Source organism: Vipera berus (assembly GCF_964194415.1).
Source record: "Vipera berus genome assembly, chromosome: Z".
In the NCBI taxonomy this organism is placed as follows: domain Eukaryota; kingdom Metazoa; phylum Chordata; class Lepidosauria; order Squamata; family Viperidae; genus Vipera; species Vipera berus.
The window spans coordinates 34,023,973-34,044,519 of NC_138205.1; the positions used below are offsets into that span (position 1 = coordinate 34,023,973).

General features: G+C 38.9%; 1 protein-coding gene across 1 annotated transcript in view; it reads right to left on the reverse strand.

Annotated features, from left to right (window-relative positions):
• Positions 1 to 1,946, reverse strand: part of IGF2BP1 (insulin like growth factor 2 mRNA binding protein 1) — a gene marked incomplete at its 5' end in the record, with an annotated part of 70,785 nt that extends 68,839 nt beyond the window's left edge. Inside the window, 2 exons of the mRNA XM_081343332.1 lie at positions 206 to 266; positions 1,772 to 1,946. Coding sequence (XP_081199458.1) covers positions 206 to 266; positions 1,772 to 1,946 — 236 coding nt within the window. The remainder of the gene's footprint in view (positions 1 to 205; positions 267 to 1,771) is intronic.
• Positions 1,947 to 20,547: the final 18,601 nt, after the last annotated feature.

Below are 20,547 nucleotides of genomic sequence, written 5' to 3' on the forward strand. Positions count from 1 at the left end.
CAAAGTAATTTGGGGTAAAAAGAAATAAACAACCAGTTTACCAAGGCTTTTAAAAGTGTTTGTTTTTCAAGTAATTTAGTTCAAGTAAATACATTCTTCTTGCAACTTAGTTTTGTTTATACCAGCTTAGCATTTCTAACACATTTTATCTTATCTGTCACATTTCAACATAGATAAATTCAAAGAAAACAAATAACTGGATTACCTTTGTTTTTTAGGGACTGAGTGTTCAATCTCAAGTTGTTTCCCATGCAACTCCACTTTGCCTAAAAACACAAGTTTGCTTTTTTTTAAAAAAATACTGAAAAAGGAAAAGGTGGATATCAAAGGTCATATAACTCAACTTCTACTCCTTCCCTTACTCTTCGTGTTTTAATTCAACTGAGGGGAGGATTCAGGTGCATTTTACCATAAAAACCCCTGCCTGACCTTCTTATCTTTCTACTCTTAATTAAAAAAAATTAATGGATTTCAAATGGAGAATATAGGATTAAAAAAATGAACAGATTTTTTTCAAGGACAACATTTAACTCATTTTCATCTACACATTACAAGATCTGTTTCACCAGGGAAAGAAAGAAAGAAACCAGGAATGGTAAGGCCTATTCCGATGTCCAACTTGCTTGCCTTTCAAGATAATTCATATCATCTTTTCATTTTTTTAAAGAAGATAAATTAAAACATTATTCAGTTGAGAAGAAGCTGACATTAAAAAGGGCCAGAATTCTGATGTGGTATTTGAAATAGGGAACAAAACATCTGGTCTCAGCAAAAGTCAACATTAGGTTGCTCTGCTAGTTCTGTCTGCTTCTCTTGTCTCAAATCTCTAAACAGCATGGCGACCTTCAGGCTAATACACCCATCACATGCCCCAGGAAACCCCTGTTTAAATCAAAATGGCCAAAGTCCAACACCTCCCCTCCTTTTTCCCCACTTCCCACTCTAAAGTACCACACACGCTTAAAATGCAAAAATACAACACTGAATTGCTTGATAAATCCCAAATGGCATTGAAAGAACGCAGAGTGGGACAGCTTTGATCCCAAAGAAGATATTAAAGTGATGGAGAGTTTTGTTTATTTGTTAAGAGATGACTAATTTGGGGAGGAAAAATGGGGCGGGGGTTTGCTTTCTGAAGGGGAAAAAAAATCACCCATTCCCCTACATACAGACAAATGGAATATTAATTCAAGGTTTGCCAAATGAGATTTTGTTTATAGGAAAGGCCTGTTTTATGTAATATGATAGTAGAAGAATAGGGGTACTTTATTAAGTGAGGAGGACATTTTGGCTGGTTAATAAAAACAAGAGTCCTCTAGAAAGCCTATGGAAGTTGATAAGAAATTGTAGGCCCAACAAGTTAAAAACACTCGCCACCTAGTTCAATACTCGAGAAAAGTGGGAGGGGGAAATCGAAAGATTGACCCCCTCCCAGTGGTTGAAGGGAAAATACGAAACGAAAGTAACTTTCATTGATGACTACAGAGAGCTAAAGAAAGAAAGGGCGGAAGCACGAGTACGAGCAAAGTGTGGCTGCCTGGTCGCATCTTTGTACACCACGTTTTACGAGTCTTTCCACACACAAAAAAAAACCGGCCCGCTAGTATTTGCGGTTCTGAGTGATAGTATGCGTTTTATAAAATTACGCTGGTTTGCTTTTTTTTTTTTGTAAAACAATTGTTCATTCCAAAATCCCAAAGGCTTCCAGAGGGAAAGGGGAAAAAAGAGATGAAAAAGACAGAACGAGCGAGCGATAAATCCATTGGCTTACCAGAAAAAGTTTCGATGGCTTTCATAGCCCATTGCTCATCTGGGCAGTCGACAAAGGCGTAGCCAGACTTCACCAAGAACTGGCCAGAGAAGGATATTTTGTGGTCGTTGAAGACTTTCTCCAGATCCGCCGGAGTCACGTTCTCGTTGAGGTTTCCAATATACAGCTTGTTCATGGCTGATGCGTTTTGCACAAAATGCTGGGTAGGTCCAAAACGGGAGTGAGTCACGGGAGGTGGGAGGGAAGGAAGAAAATAACTCACATACACCGGGTGGGGAGAGAGGGAGATGAGTAGGCTTTCCGAAACTTTTAACAATTGCTTTATATTTTAAAAGTTTCTTATTCTATGTTGGGGGCCTAGCAAAGTAAGAAAAACCGGCTATTTTGGCTGAGGGAAGGAAAGGGGGAGGGGGATAATGTAAGATGAAAAGGGGGGGAAATGTTCCCTGTTTTGAATCAATGGGGCCGGTTGATTTGGATGCAAGTTCGTATGGCGGGCTTGGGAAAATGGCTCTTTTTTTTCCAGTGGCCCCCCAACTCCTTTTGAGTCGCAACTCATGTGTGTCGCACACGCGCGCGCGCACACACATACACGCACACCAAGAGAAAGAGGCAAAGGACGTCTCCGACTGCGAGGCAGGACTTAGCGCCGCCCCTAAATAAAATCGACCTGGAAAAATGAGTGAAAATGTTTGCAAGAGGAAGCCACGTGGTGGAGCCAAAAAAGGGGCGGGGCACCCTTTCTACACATAGAATACTCCTGTTCCGAGGCATGTTGTCTTTTCTCAACCTTACTGAGTTTTTTTATTTACAGTTTCCATCGGTTCTCCTGCGATGAGAATTTTTTTCCAAACGAGCGCATTTCTTCAGCGAAGCGCAGCCGTAGGACGCTAATTCCTGGTTTCCTCTCCCTGCTAGGAGGACCACAGCCCAGCCTCCCTCGCAGACCCCTCCTGTTTTTCTGGCCTGTTCTCACACCCTCCCCCCAGCTTCTTTGGTTGAGATTTTCTGGGTGTAAACTTAATCGGAGTTCTGCTTCCCTAGAAAGTAAAGACAGCGAAGGGGGTGGAAGGTGGCGCTCAGTGTGTGGGCGCATCAGACCCGACTTTTGTTTGCTGTTTTTCAGGCTTGGGATCACGTTAGTGAGAAGGGATTTTAAAAAGTAGGGATTGGCCAAATGCAATCGCGGGAATAGGTGACGCGGGACAAAGGGTATGTGAAGGTGAACCTCCTTTACCCATATAAATTGAGAGACGCGAGTCTTCAAGAGCTAAAACCAGTACAATGGGAACTTGGGGTATAGGAGAAAACTGCTTGAGTGCCGAAATCGCATTTGCTTCCAAGTTGATCTTTATTTACGCGTGCCACCATTTTAGTGTTGACCACAACAATAAGGTGGAAAAGCTTTTTCACTTTTGTAACAAATAGTTGCAAATACCTATACAGTTTCTGCGCGAAAGCAAGCAAGAGACAGCGTCTGGAAGTTATTTCCGTACCGGCACGCCACGGTGTTCCTTTGCAACCACAAGGCGATTTCTTAAAACCGTGTTGTTTTTTCACAAGAGAGGCTTGGCTCGGAGGTCCCCTTTTTCGCCTCAAATACCGACGTTTAAAATGGGAGGAAAGATGGGAAATCTTGTTCTCCCACTCCTCTCGTCGGAATGGATGAAAAAAACCCCGCTAGACTTGCCCTATACCTTGTTCCTTCAAACTGCCTCAGCCTTAAACGACTGTCCTGTTTTTCCGCACCTTAAATTTGTAGGGCGAGAAGGCTGATTGGTTGGTTTCTTGCTTCATCAACTCTTTACTCCCCGATCAAACAATACAAATACTTTAAAAGGAAGGGGGGATGACAAGAAAGGAGGGGCAAGGGCTTCCGAGATAGGCGCGCAAACACTCCACGAATGGACATTAGTAAAAGATCTTGAAAAATATATTTCTCCACCAACCAAAAGGGCGGCGAGGGAAGCCGCTTCCGCTTAACCCTTATGCCGCGCGAGGCAACATGTGCACCTTGTCTCCCCCACCCTACCCCACCCCCTTGAAGCGCCCATCCATCTTCGGGGGCGGAGGCGAATTCAATTATTGAAAAAGGCGCTTTGGTTGGCATAGAAAGGGGAGGTCCGCGGAGAGGTCTTATTGATCCGCGAGACGGAGAAAAGTAAATGTGTTGCGCGCCGAAAAACATTTGAATTCAGCTTTGAATCTCCCTTTTTACAATCCAGTTGGATAGCACGCCTGTCTAGAAACGTCCCATTTTGCGCAATGGTCCAAGAGCTTTTAAAGACCGCTATTTAGTGTTGCGGTACAATACAAGAAAGTCCCGTGAATTCTTTAGGGCTTTCTTGTTCCTACGCAGGTAGAAAAATCGCGCGGCTTTCTTCGCACCCGACTTTGGCGAGCTGAAAGAAGCCGACAAGATCCAGGCAGAACAAGGAAGCTTTTCTGAATAGGGAGTGGAGGACAAAGGAGAAGATGGTGGATGCAACCCTCCTAGCCGCTACCCCACCCCCAGCCTCACTTTTAATGCTCTTCCATCTTCTCAAGGAGGAGGGGATGGAATGAAAGGATTTAGTCACGGCAATAGCTAAGTTGCCTCTGAAGAGGCGCCAACTGTCCCTCAGCAATGTGGGTGCCTACCATTATCAAGCAGAGATGGAAATCTTTAAACTAAAGCATGCCAGTAACAACCCACCAATCCAGAGACTGGCAGGGGGAGGGGCGGGGAAGGGAAATGGAAGTGGGGGATGGGGAGCTTGTATCGTCGGAATGTGCTGGCCCTTTAAATGGCTGCATGCTCTTTCTTCCAAAAAACCGGCTAGAGTAAAACTTTCATTTGGATTCTTGATTTGCACAGGGCTTATGAATGGAAGACTTGAGTCCTTATAATGAACTCGCAGTGAGGTTGCCAGAGGTTGCTTTGTTTTGTTTTAAAGCAAAACATGACTTTAACCAAAAATCCCATTACAACTATTGAGGGTGAAAGGTGGGCAGGAGAGATCGATTTTCTAATTGAACTAGAAATTTGATCTACAGAGAACAGCAGCCTTGAAATTCCGTTCTGCTTTTAGAAATACGAAGTAGGGCTCCTAAAATGGTAGCGATCAGGGGCTTTGATCTTTTTAAATCTTCTGGAGAGATTGGATGAATAAAATTTATAGTAATGGGGAGCTAGACAGAGATAATCCTTAAACGTTATTTTTTTTTACATTAAGGTGTACAAATGAATTCGAATTTTTTTAGCAAATATGAATGTAACCTAATAAGCCCTTCTTCGATTACTTAAAAAAAGATTTTACAATTATTACTATATTTTTATTAGAACTTCTCCTAAAATTATATCCTAAATTTCATTTCAGAAAAATCAATTCATGCAAAAACTAACGTGTTTACAGAAATATTTAAAATTAGCAACTTCTTAAAAAAACAGTCTGAAGGTAGTTTAAAATTATTTTTGTTTGTACACAAATATATTTTAATATCACCTTTGAATCCATTTCCCAAACCAATTTACCCACTTGGTAAAGATCTTAAAGTAATTTCCCTGATACATTGTTTCTTCCCTTGAGATACAGTTGCTTGCAGTTATAGCGTTTTATCTGTATGCTTTTAGATCTTTCAGATTGAATAATCAAGGTGCCCTGAATAACTTTTGTGAACTTATGGTCTTTTAAAACACCAGATTTTAAACATGCCTGCAAAAATAGCACACACATAACATTTTGTAATTTCAGTGGCTTATTTTTAGATGATAATACTGCATTATTTTTTTCCTAATATAATTGTTTTGACTTTAAAAAGTGTATATCTACATTATACATTGTCTCATAAACATGACAATGCTTTTATTATGAAGTTAGTAAACAGTCTTAATGTTATTAATTTTGTTTTGTTTTCATATGTAGTTTTTGTATCTAATTCTGTGTGTGTCTGTGTGTTTATGTATGTGCTTGTGTGTGTGTCTTTGTGAGAGAGGGGAGAGAGAGAAAGAGAGAAACCAACTGGAAATATTACTTAGGTCACAACACATTTATTAGTCTTTAAAATACCAAGAGGCTTTGCTCTTTTTCTGACTGAAAATTTAAGTGTTGAATGAAAAGGATTCAGTAGGTGCATAGTAATTTCAGTAGATATAGCTAAATAATTAAACAACAAGAACTTGCAAAATCATTTTTAAGAATGGGAAAATCTGCCTATATTCAGTTATTGCAAAAAGAACTAACAATAATTTAACATTTGATGATTACATTTTATCAAGAGTATATTAGCCTTTCTCTTTTCCCTTTCCCCCTTTTGTTGAAATTAAAATATTGCCTCTAATTAACTTCAGAATATTGCAGAATTATCTTCTCTGTTGTCTTCATTTCATTTTTCTTCTTTTCTATTATTTTTCCTTTAACTTACACTACTGAATTCAAAGCACCTGGGGATAATTGATACTTCATTAGAATAAGAATGTTAAGTTGAAAACACCAATTCTCATTTATCTCATTTTCCTCTAATGGTTAACAGCCCAATGCAATTTATTTTTATTAATAAAGCAATCATTTTCATTTCCTTTAATTTTTAAGTGTTGATGGAATCTCTCATACACAATATAAATTTGATAAATATAATATTTTTAAAACATTTTAATTTTTTTTCTTCTTTATCAAATAAGCCATTAATTGTATATGGAAAATTTGCATCAAACGCTTACAAAAAATCAGTTATTTTTTGTATATTGGAGACATGCTTAATTATTTTATTGTACATTAAAAACATTGTACAACACTGAAACTGATAAAATGGTTAAATTTCAGTTAGGTTTTTTTTTAAAGCTGAAAACTCAATACCTGCTAAATCAATTACTATTTTCATAAACAGCTGAATTTAAATATAAGAGTACAGCTGTAGGAATGTATCTGTAAATAGATTGTCCAGGAAGATATAACATATCAGAGTTATCCTGTGGTAAGATGAGCAGCCAATAAGCTTAATAAATAAAAAACATATTTCCAGATAATCAAATATATGCTGAAAAATTAGGAAGAAAATGTACATTACATTGAAACATCTACAGTTTAAAACTAGTTAAGATGAGTTCTAATATTTAAAGTTTGTTTGATAATAAACTGTGTATCAGAACTTCAGTTGTAAAACAAATAGGAATTTTAATCAGAAAAGAAAAAATTTCACCCTAAACAATTGTATATTGATTATGGAACAAAAGGAGTTAAAGTCAGAGGATTCATTAATTATCTTACTCTATTCTAGATATGAGATTCTGATATCTTTGATTCCAAAATATTTATTTCTTATGCATAAGTCATAAGAATGTCTGAAATTTAATGCAATCTCTTTATGTTTTTGGTTTTCCCCTTTCCCATGGAAATTAATAAAATTCAAATTATATTTTTCTGAACATAGAGTATATAATTAATAAGATCTAGAAAGAATAACAGCTTTCTTTTTAAATACTAAAATTTAAGCTACTTTAATTAATCCAAATATATTTTCCACTTGAAGTGGAGACAATAACAAGGTGAGGTTCAATAAATGGACAAAGATAGCCTTAGCCTCCCCTTGTCACCTTTGATATTTATAGCACTTTCCATTCTCCGTTTATTCTCACTAGTCACAACCTTTTTTGCATTGGATCAGATGTTGAGCATATTTTTCAGAATAACTAGTTTCTTTGGTTAAAAACATTTGAAGGGACATTAAATCAGGATATGACATTCCATTTGAAATAATTGCATATTAACTTTAGACAACATGATTTTAGACAACAGTTTCTCCTTTTATAACTAAACCTTAGAAATGCCTTCTGCAATCTTGATTTTCTGCAGATCTGTTAAACTACAAATCACATCAATACTAGCCAGGAGTCTGCATATCTGCAGGTGCTAGATTGCCTTAGCAAATCAGTCAGCAATTGGTGCAACCCATACATTTCATGTGCTCATCTACTATCAGCATTTTGTTTTTGTTGCAATGAAACTTTGGTTAAGAATGGTTTATTTAATAAGTCATAACTGGTAAGTTACAAAACATGCTCAGCCAGAAACCATAATTAAGACATTACAGTAACTAAATTTGCAAACATGCAAGCCAAAATTAACCCAACCTCATCATATTATAATTTAGCATTCTTTTATTTTACTTAAAAAATCTATATCCTACTTCAATCTGATGAGTATTGTGAATCAAGACAGAAAGACAATGAAGAACAGAAGTTGTACCACTTCAAACAAAGACTAGTACAGAAATAGAGATACTCTACTAGAGGCAATGTCATTAGGTACAATATAGCTTTTCATTTTTCTGTCTGGTAATGTATTGCTCGAAACAATTTCATTTATACACAGCAGTTATAATGATGTTTAAAAGGATTAGATTTAGAGGGATTAGATTTCATCTAATCATTCTGGACATAAAGTTTGACACACCTAAGAAACAATTTAAATAGGCAATCATGCTACAGATTAGGACTGAATAATTTAGTGAAGATACATAACATTTTCTTCTTTTATTTTGGAAATGAAACTTGAAATAAAGCTATCAAGCTTTTGGTCTTTATGATTGATGCCTTAAGAGAAAGAAATTGTCAATCTATATCCATCATTAATTTTGCAAATTCATAGTCATACATTTGCCCTTCATATGTGCACAAAAAATTTGCTTTTATCCTACCCACTCACATTATCAGTATAGTTGGCCAGTGCAGGGTGTTAAACTCTAGCATACCTTTCAGGCTGAAAGGCAGATTGTCAACATCAGTAACCCTATATACTTCCATAGTGTTCTTATCCAGCACAGTACAACCTATTCAAAAGGGTCTCAATTTGAGGAAGCTCTGGAGTTGAAAATAAAATGGGCTTTGGGGCAGGAAGGGGATTATGTATTATAATTACAATAAAAAAACACACCCATACAGTTACTCTTCTTTTGGATGTTTTGGAACCTTCTCCCAAGCAAAATGTAATGCAAGAATATGCTGGAATGAAAAAAAAATCCACTTTTCTACATTGGGGGACCTTATATCTTTTCTTTTAGAACTAATCTGCCTCTTAACTGCAGCAAACGAGGCTACCAACTTGTTCCAAATGTTTGTTGGTAGCCTGCATTCCCCATTCTATACATTGTTTGGGTAAGTTTATACCCATGTTTTACAAGTGGCTTTCGTTTGAGGGACGAGGAGAGAGACCTAGCCTGACAGCTCCCTGAAGTGTCTTTCTCTTAAATCCAGAGACCGCTTTTTCTCTTCTTCACTCAGCACAATCAGGAATCAGTGAAAAGTCACACAAATACAAGAGCAAACTCAAGTTATAAATGTCTGTGGGTTCAACAGCCCTCCTCCTCCTTTTGAGGTCGTCTTCATAAATGTCACTGCTCTATAGCTCCATGCCACCTGAAGGATGGCCACAAGGATATTTTTCTGTAGAGGTAATTACTATTGTTATTTTATATTTGCTGATTACCAAAACACACTACTATTTTTACAATATTTTTATTTAACAAATTATGTTAAAAAGACTAAATTCTACAGCTGAATGAAAAAATACCTATACATTGAGAGTTGCACAGGAACAGGTCATATAAGGGAATCAATAAATGTTGTCTGCCATACAAATATCATGTGCAAACCTGCAAATGCACAAGAAAGCATGATAAATGTATTTAAGGTGCAAATACTTGTCAGCACATATTTGAATTATTACTTTCATCCCAATTTTGTATGTTTGAATGTCATGTTTTTATATTATTATTGCACATTCTTGGGGAATATGAAAAAATAGCACAAACTGTATACATATTAATAAAATTGGGTATGTCTAATTTAATGAAGAGAAGGAATAGGGGTGAGATGATAGCAGTGTTCCAATATCTCAGGGGTTGTCACAAAGAAGAGGGAGTCGAGCTATTCTCCAAAGCACCTGAAGGCAGGACAAGAAGGAATGGATGGAAACTAACCAAAGAGAGAAGCAACCTAAAACTAAGGAGAAATTTCCTGACAGTTAGAACAATTAATTAGTGGAACAACCTTCTTCCACAAGCTGTGAATGCTCCAACACTGGAAGTTTTTAAAAAGAGACTGGACAGCCATTTGTCTGAAATGGTATAGGATTTCCTGCCTGAGCAGGGGGTTGGACTAGAAGACCTCAAAGATCCCTTCCAATTCTATTATTGTTATTGTTAACTCCACATGTATGTTTCTACAATACATAACCTTTGCAATTCCCTTACCCAGAACTGCTGTTTGCAGTTCAAAAGAAATCCTACCTCACTAAAACTAAGAAGCATTACCAAAAACATGTGGAGCAACACAGCCATAGAGAAGAAGAGTTAAATCTTTTCCCACTATACAGTTTCTGATCCTTTTCCAGTACCACAAATAGAAAAGAGTAACAGAATTGGAAGGGACCAGGAAAGTCTTCTAATTCAACCCCTCTGCTCAAGCAGGAAACCCTATATCATTTGAGACAAATAGTTATCCAAATAGTTATCTATAAAAACCTGCAGTGAGGGAGCACCAATAACTTCTGAATGTAAGCCAGTCCACTGATTAATTGTTCTCATTGTTAGGAAATTTCTCCTTAGTTCTGGGTTGCTTCTTTCCTTCATTAGTTTCCATCCATTGCTTCCTGTCTTGCTTTCCTGTGCTTTGGAAAATAGATTGACGCCCTCTTCTTTGTGACAACCCCTTAGATATTACAACACTGTTGTCAGGTCACCCCTACTCCTTCATTTCATTAAACTTTAGATCAGGGGTCTTCAAACTTGGCCCTTTTGTGACTTGTGGACTTCAACTCCCAGAATTCCTCAGCCAGGCATGCTGGCTGAGGAATTCTGGGAGTTGAAGTCCACAAGTCACAAAAGGGCCAAGTTTGAAGACCCCTGCTTTAGATATACTCAATTCCTGCAACCACTTTTCAAAACCAATTCAGCCTCCATTTCCCTAATCATCTTTGTTGCTCTTCTCTGTACTCTGACCACAGTATCAACATCTTTTTTATATTGTTATATTTAATTGTTCAAAACAATAAAAATGATCTAAATGTAGATTAATAATAATAATAATCTAAACGTAGATGCACCAGAGACTGAGGTAAAAACATTACTGTATAGCAGTGCCCTTCTTTATAGCAGTGTTTCTCAACCTTGATGACTTTAAGAAGTGTGGACTTCAACTCTTAGAATTCCCCAGTGACCATTGCGGGCTGAGAAATTCTGGAAGTTGAAGTCTGCACATCTTAAAGCCACCAAAATTGAGAAAAACTGCTTTACAATTTATTTCACAACATTTGCCACAACACCCTTGAATTTATGCTTTTACTGAGTAATCCACATCTCCAAATTTCTGGCTCTCCTGAACCATTTAGACTTCAGTGTTTGTTTAGGGGGTGCATGCATAAAATCAGCTGAAATTTATCCAATGTGAGATGGCAGATACATGTTTTTGACTGGCTAGGGATAAACCAAATGACTAGTATAAAGAATCCCAACCGCCTGTTTATATATCCATCTATCCATACATCCATAATAATTTTAAATTGCTAGCTGCAATTTTTCTGAGACAATACAAGGCAGTTGAAAATTTGAATGGAAAAAAAATAACCCAATGAGCAAACCACTGAAAAGATACCAAGTGAAGACTGGAAATATGCAGTTCATTTTAATTAAAGAAGCAAAGAAAAAAAGAAACGGGGAGGGTGGGACAAAGCAACTGCAATCTTGAACACCAGCATCCCAAGCTGCAGATTCCATTTCTTTATATTAAATCACATTTGCCATGTCATTGTCCATACTGAAGTTCTTAAGTAGCTTGAGTAAATTATACTTAGAATCTGAATTCTAAAGTTGGTTACCATTCCTTGTATGTACCATTCCTCTTCTATATACCACTCCAGTGTCTATTCCTCTGATTTGAAAGTAAAGGAAAATTCCACTAAACCTTTCTGCCTCTTGTGTTATTTAATCATTTTCTTATCCTAAAAAACATCAATTTAAAGATGGTGTAGTAGTGGTTAAGGCACTAAGCTAGAAATTGGGAGAGCATGAGTTCTAGACCTGTCTTAGGCACAAAGCCTAGGAAAGAGGCAGTGGCAAACCATTAATGAAATCTTATCAAGAAAACTGCAAGACTTCGGCCGGGGAATCTCTTGCAGCCCAAAACTAATATAACAACGTTATATTATGGAGTGGAAAAAGTGGATTGATTACATCCAGAACAAATATGGGACTAAAAAGTTTCATTTAGCATTTGTATAAGTTTTGATGTGATATTAGTATTGCTTGTAGTCATTTTATATGAGCTAGCGTGCGATAGACTTAATAGCTTATTGTTGTTAGCATATGGTTGTTTATGATTGTTTTTATTTTTATACCTTGTATTTAGCTCTGGGAAGTCGGGGATGGGGGAGGGGGAAAGGGGAGGGGGGAGGGTTAGGGAGGGCTAGGAAGGGTTGGGTGGGGGTTGGGGGGGAGGGATTGTTAAAGATAAAATGTATTGAAAAACTTTTCAATAAAAACAAAAACAAAACAAAACTGACTTGGGACCAAAACAAACAAACAAACTAGCTTTTAAAACAGACACTAGTAACTGCTTTCAAGCAAAGGAATTTTTGCAAAAAGTATCTTTGAAAATACAGTATATTATTATTTGTTCATAGATTATTAAAATTATTATTATGTACACAACAATATGAAATCATAACTGCCAGTTCTTTACTGGTGTTAATAATTGGATATGCATCAAATTTTTCTCAGAATCTAGAATATGGTAATGTATCAACATAGTATATGTGCGGATCCAAATTGTGTAGCCTCTTGTAACTGATAAATGGAAATTTTGTCAATACCCCAATTTTTGTCATCCAAGATTATATTATTATTTTATCCAGCCTTTTTCTACATAATTCAAGGTAGTAAAGACACACATATACACATTAATGATTGAAGACTGAGTCAAGCAAACATATATTATCTGATATATATCTGTCATTCCAAACTGATGTTCTTCAGAGGTGGTGCCTAAATAATTAACATGAATGATGGACGATGTAGTCCAAGCCATATGATGAACATTCCTAATTTATATCAGATAATTCTACAATATGAAATAAACACAATTTTGTTTATACAGGTATGTTTGCATATTTTTATCTGCTACAGATTGGTCTGCTAATATTTTGTAAATTTTATGGATTGCTGCCACCATTCTGAATTCTTTTTATAAGAGATTTAACTGTTTATCATTATTATAAGATCAGGGGGGATCAATGTTAAAACTAAGTGCATATTTCAGGGGTCTCAATTTTCTAAATGTTTTGTCATTTTCATTATTTGGGGGATGAATTGTTACAATGAAATGTTAGTAAGTCATTTAGTTTTACTTATTCATTAATGGTAGATTTATATGATTGTCCATATATACACACATATACATACACATGCAAGTACAAAAAAATAAGGAGGAATCACAAAAACATAGTTAATGCCATTGGTTTCCCAATTTTTTCTCTCTTCTTTTTTCCCTTTACAATAAAGGCTGAAACAAATAATTCATTAAGTCTCTCTGAAATCGTTCTGTCCTTCATAGTAATGGGTTTAAACTAAAGTTTGGTGGTTATACCCACTACCCTGAGCATACATCACAGAATATCTTTTATGGGGAGCTGTCAATAAAAACACTCTAGAGACACTAGCGGAAGCGAAGAACTGTAATAACAACTGTGAGGATGATTTAATATTATTTCATAATTCCCCCTATTTCCAAGGTTCAGAGTACCTTTGCTAAAATATTATTTCATAATTTCCCCTATTTCCAAGGTTCAGAGTACCTTTGCTAAAATAGCCAAAAAGACATCCTTAACAGACAGCAAAGAGATGTCACCTACCTCTGTAAAGCAGACCCAAAAAAAGGAAAAAAATGATGAAGTACAGATAATCCTCAACTTACAACAGTTCGCTTAGTGACTGTTCGAAGTTACAATGACACTGAAAAAATTGCTCCCCAAGCCACACCTGAGCAAGACACATGCATGCCTCCCCGGCGGCGCTGTTCCTCCTGTCCGAGGTTTTCATTGTTCTGAGCATTTGTTTTGAGGATTGGCAGTGGGGGTGGGGTGGGGTGGATGTTTGGTTTTTATTCCCCTCCCTCTCTGCTGGATGGTTGCAGCAGGTTTTGGTCACTTCACATGACCCTGGGACACTGTGACAGTCATAAATATGAATCAGCTGCCAAGCATCTGAATGTAAATCACAAGACCCTGGAGATGTTGCAACATTCCAGCTGATCAGTGCTTCTTCTGGGCTCAGAAGCGCCAGGATCAACACCGAGCTCCAGCTGGAGCCTGGCGCTGATCTTGGAACTTCCGTTGAGCCCTGACAACCCCGAAGAAGCACTGATCCTGGTGCTTTCACTGAGCCCTGACAGCCCTGCAGCTCCAGCCGTCTCTCACTCAGGCTTGTGCAGTGCTACCACCGGTTCAGCCCCTCCCCCGCTACCACTTTTCTAGGATGGTCGTGGTACCTGTACCACTGGTTGAAAAGCCCTGCTGTAAAGGACTGCATCTAGATATATGGATTGACAAAAGAGATTCAAGAAACTGCTTTTGATTTTAACAGATCTACTGCACATTAATACAGTCATTGCCAAAATTGTTGGCACCCCAGAAATATTTCCAGAAAATCAAGTATTTCTCACAGAAAAGTATTGCAGGAACACGTTTTGCTATACACAGGTTTATTCCCTTTGTGTGTATTGGAACACAACAAAAAAGGGAGGGAAAAAAGCAAATTGGACATAATGTCAAACAAAACTCCAAAAATGGGCTGGACAAAATTATTGGCACCCTTAACTTAATATTTGGTTGCACACCCTTTGCAAAAAATAACTGAAATCAGTCGCTTTCTATAACCATCAATAAGCTTCTTACACCTCTCACCCGGAATTTTGGACCATTCTTCCTTTGCAAACTGCTCCAGGTCTCTCTTATTGGAAGGGCACCTTTTCCCAACAGCAATTTTAAGATCTTTCCACAGGTGTTCAATGGGATTCAGATCTGGACTCATTGCTGGCCACTTCAGAACTCTCCAGCGCTTTCTTGCCATCCATTTCTGGGTGCTTTGTGACGTATGTTTGGGGTCATTGTCCTGCTGGAAGACCCAAGATCTCGGATGCAAACCCAGCTTTCTGACACTGGGCTCTACAGTGCGACCCAAAATCCTTTGGTAATCCTCAGATTTCATGATGCCTTGCACACATTCAAGGCACCCAGTGCCAGAGACAGCAAAACAACCCCAAAACATCATTGAACCTCCACCATATTTCACTGTAGGTACTGTGTTCTTTTCTTTGTAGGCCTCATTTCATTTTCGGTAAACAGTAGAATGATGTGCTTTACCAAAAAGCTCTATCTTGGTCTCATCTGTCCACAAGATGTTTTCCCAGAAGGATTTTGGCTTACTCAAGTACATTTTGGCAAACTGTAATCTTGCTTTTTTATGTCTCTGTGTCAGCAGTGGGGTCCTCCTGGGTCTCCTGCCATAGCGTTTCATTTCATTAAATGTCGACAGATAGTTCGCGCTGACACTGATGCTCCCTGAGCCTGCAGGACAGCTTGCATTCCTTTGGAACTTGTTTGGGGCTGCTTATCCACCCTCTGGACTATCCTGCGTTGCAACCTTTCATCAATTTTTCTCTTCTGTCCACGACCAGGGAGATTAGCTACAGTGCCATGGGTTGCAAACTTCTTGATAATGTTGCGCACTGTGGACAAAGGCAAATCTAGATCTCTGGAGATGGACTTGTAACTTTGAGATTGTTGATATTTGTCCACAATTTTGGTTCTCAAGTCCTCAGACAGTTCTCTTCTCCTCTTTCTGTTGTCCATGCTTCGTGTGGCACACACAGACACACAATGCAAAGACTAAGTGAACTTCTCTCCTTTTTATCTGCTTTCAGGTGTGTTTTTTATATTGCCCACACCTGTTACTTGCCCCAGGTGAGTTTACAGGAGCATCACATGCTTGAAACGATCTTGTTTACCCACAATTTTGAAAGGGTGCCAATAATTTTGTCCAGTCCATTTTTGGAGTTTTGTTTGACATTATGTCCAATTTGCTTTTTTTCCTCCCTTTTTTGTGGTGTTCCAATACACACGAAGGGAATAAACCTGTGTATAGCAAAACATGTGTTCCTGCAATAGTTTTCTGTGAGAAATACTTGATTTTCTGGAAAAATTTCTGGGGCGCCAACAATTTCAGCCATGACTGTACATCTGGAAAAACACACTTTTTGAGGGGAAGAAGCAACCAAAAGTAGCCCAATGAGAACAGATTATGTTCCGTGATCACAGAATACTAACACTTTTAGAAATGAAAAACAAAACTGATTAGGTCAGTAGTGCAATTTAATGAAGGAGCACTTGGCTGGATGAATTGAGCATTGTAAAAGAACATACTACAATATTGTGTTTCAGCACACTATTACTTTGTTAATGTTATTTTTATGGTAATTGTTTTAAAATGTTTCAAGTAAATTTAAGTTGCACTTCAACGTGGATGTGGATGTGTGTCATAAAAATCAGATTTATTTATTTATTTATTTATTTATTTATTTATTTATTTATTTATTTATTTATTTATTTATTTATTTATTTAATTTGTATACCGCCCTTCTCCCGAAGGACTCAGGGCGGTGAACAGGGCAATACATAATAAAAACAAGATACAAAAATTAAAAATTATTAAAAAGTAATTAAACAGCGATGCCCGTAATAAATTAGTACAGATTAAAAGTTAAGACCAATTTATAAAACCCAACCCCATCCCATCAGGTCAGGCCGGCTTGTTCAAAAAGGTGGGTTTTAAGATCGCGCCGGAAGGAGCGGAGATCAGGCGCCATCCGGAGCTCGACCGGAAGATGGTTCCATAAATCTGGTGCGCCCACAGAGAACGCCCTCCCCCTGGGGGCCACCAGTCAGCATTCTTTGACCGGTGGCACCCTGAGGAGGCCCTCTCTGTGGGAGCGTACTGAGCGTACTCAGATTTTTTAAAAATTTCCATTCTCTATTATTCTTTTTTGAAATGAAGCTTTATATTTTGCATTTCTTCTTTCTGCCATAATTTGCACTACAGTCACTGGCAAGAAGTAGTTCTTCCAAACACTGTTTTTTTGTTTTTCTTTAAAGTCCCTTTTGAGAGGAGAATAATGCATCTGGTTGAAAGCAGAAACAAATTTCTCAGTTTTTATTTTATAGTTTTTCTGCCTCTAAATTGTTTAAACAAATAAATACATTATTTTCTGATACAAAAAAGCTGAGCAGGCCATTCATCACACTCCTAACTCCTGGACTAATGTATAATGTAAGTGGCTACTTTAGGTTAAAAACAACCAAACAGCTCTCTATGTTTGTGAGTGAGCAAAAAACAAAAAAAAATTAATTATACTTAAGCTGCTTAACATCTTGCCTAGTGTAATAAAATTTCTTAGTAGCACCACTAGATAGTGCTACAGCTAATAACCCTATATTCTTGGGTATCTGTCCATCTTGGACTTCACAAAGATATTGTTTCTCACATTGGAATAGAAATGAGAATCCTGCAAGATATACAAAGAATTAGTACAAATACAATGAGGGGATTCTAATAGTGGCTTTTTATACTGTACAATCAGATTATCATGTCATCTTCTTCAAAACATAAGCCAAGTGTATGGTGTTTACTATGCCTTAATTCATTCTGTAGAGTGTGATCTTGAATTTCTACTTCATCATACTACTCCGAGCTATACAAAAGGCAAAGGAGGGAGGCAGGGACCTATGGAGAATGGCTGAGAGCAGAAAATATTCCATAGGCTTAATGGAGTCAGAGAAGCTAAAACTCTACTCACCCTACCTCATCCTAAAATAGGAATATTGAATTGAAAATAGCCAACTGGCCCCCTCTGGTGGCATTGGCAGATTAACAGCCTGCCCCTTGCAATTTTGAGAGTGTTGGAAGAAAAGTCTTCATTATGGTTCATCCAAGCTGGGAATAAACTACAAACTTCTTCCCAAACCAGTTGCCATGTTTATTCCCAGCTTGTGAACTAAGGCTTGTGACCAAAGTCAAAAATAACAACAACGACAACAAAACTTTGTTCAACATGTAAAAAACAAGAAAAAAGTTAAAGAAATGATTGTGGCAAGACTGCGACAAGCAACAGGAAGAAAGTAGAACTATTTAACTCATATTTTTTTTGCATTGTCTTTACACAAAGGGAAAGAAAAAAACAGTCCAACCTATAAAAAACAGTACCATAAAAAAATAAATTAGGAATACAAGTTAAGATAGACAAGAAAATGGCAAGTGAGAACCTATCCAGCCTAGACAAGTTCAAATTACCAGGACCAGATGGATTACACCCCAAGGTTCTCAAGGAACTGGCAGATATGATCTCAGAACCACTGAAGTATATTTTCTTTAAAAAATCCTGGAGCACTAGGGAGCTACCAGAGGACTGGAAAAGAGCTGATGTAGTTCCCATCTTTAAAAAAAAGAAAGAAAGAGAAGAAGAAGAAAAATAGATTCAGGAAACTACAGACCTATCAGCCTTACCTCAGTACCTGGGAAGATTCTGGAAAAGATAATCAAACAACAAATCAGTGAACACCTAGAGGCAAACAAAGTCATCACTAAAAGCCAACATGGGTTTGTCAAAAACAGATCATGCTAGACAAATCTTATTGCATTCTTTGACCAAATGACAAAATTAGTGGAGCAGAGGAATGCTGTGGCATTTGATAAAGTTGATATAGGGTTTCCTGCCTGAAGAGGGGTTGGACTACATGACCTCCAAGGTACCTTCCAACTTTATTATTATTATATGCAAGAGTGAAACTTTTCCAGCAGATGAACTTAAAACATTCCCTCCTGTTAACTTTGGGCTCTTCTTAAGAGTACAGAGAGAGAGAGAAAGGGAGAAGAAAAACAAACAAACAAACACATTTTTCTTCACTCTGTTTCTTCGCCAGACAAACAGAGTGAGGGTATTTCCTTTTGGTGGCTTATTAAAAGCAGAATTTCTAGCAGAAATTTAAAATTCTTTTCTCTTTGGATTAGAGGCAGTTAACAGTCACATTTATTTGCACACAAAGACTTCGACACACATATACACACAAAGACAAGAGAACATAAAAGGAAACAGAAGTCTTAGTTTTACACATCCTAGTCATTCCCACCATTATCTCAAATTAGGGAAGGCACATCTTAAACATACCACGTTGTTGCATAGAAAGAAAGAGAGAAAGAAAGAGAATCACTATTTCTTATTTTCCCTTTAAGTACCTTTATTTAGCCTCTCACAGACAACTATGGCTCGGTTACACTACTCCAGCAAGGATTTATTCGCTCTCAGGGGTACCCCACCCTTCCTGGGAGCGACCCGCCTGTTTTTTTATTCCTCCTCTTGATGACAGGCCCAACTATTGGGACCCCGAGAGATGGCTGGGCAGGGACAGGAGCCTCCTTTCCAAATTTAACAAGAGGCCCCTGGTGTGCTTTTTGGCTAAATGTTTTGTGGGGTTAGGGAGGGGGGTGGGTTTACAGGTTCGGTTGGAAACTAGGGGGGTTCCACCAACCGTTTCTCAGACCAGGTCAGGGACTGATCGCGCCGTGGTGGGGGTTGGGCTGGAAGCCTACGGGGCCCCAGAGCGGGGTGTGGGACTGCCTATTCCCACGGCGGTAGGGAATGGCCGCAGGTGCATGAACAGAGGGCCACATCAATATCCGGGAGTGCGTCCCCGCTGTCTTCAAGCGGTGATGCGCTCCAACCCTCTGATTTCAGCCCGTGGCACCGGGAGCGAGGATGAGCAGCCATCAGAGCTCAGGCTCGTGTATTTTAATGCCAGGTCCGTAATGAATAAAGCACCTCTCATTTGTGAGCTGATTGAGGAGGAGCATGCAGACCTGGCTTGCATTACGGAGACCTGGTTGGGCCCAGATGGTGGGGTCCCCCTGGTTGATCTTAGCCCATCAGGCTTCTGGGTGCTGCACCAGCCTCGGGCTCAGGGTAGGGGCAGTGGAGTGGCAGTTGTTGTGAGGGAGACCTTATGTCCGCGGGAGGCCACCATAGTCCAGATAGTCGGGTGTGAGTCCCTCCTCCTGAGATGTGGCCCTAGAGCTCAATTGGGCTTGCTGCTGGTGTACGTTTCGCCTAGTCGCGTAGCAGCAGCCCTGCCTGAGCTTCTCGATATCCTCTCAGGGTTGGTGGTTGAGTTCCCCAAACTTATAGTTTTGGGTGACTTCAACCTACCATCCCTGGGGGGATCATCTGAGTTAGCTCGGGAGTTCATGGCTTCCATGACGGCCATGGACCTGATGCAGGTTATTCAGGGCCCAACTCATGGGGGGGTCACACGCTCGATCTGGTTTTTTTATCCGGACGGTGGTTAGATGACCTCGGGGGGGTTCCCCAATTATTACACCCGTCATGGACCGATCATCATCTCCTGCGGTTGGTCTTCCGTTTTGCCACTCCCTGTCGTGGGGTTGCTGAGCCAATAAGATGGTTCCGTCCTAGGCGCCTGATGGACCCTGAGCGTTTCCAAACGGCGCTTGGGCCCCCACCTGCCTCCTTTGCTCACAGCTCGGTCGATGCCCTAGTGGAAGCCTGGGAAAGGGCAGCCACAGAGGCACTCGACCAAGTTGTACCCATGCGGCCCTTGACCCGGCGCAGATCCCAATGGGCGCCATGGTTCTCCATGGAGCTCCGGGAGATGAAGCGTCGGAGACGGGGCCTAGAGAGC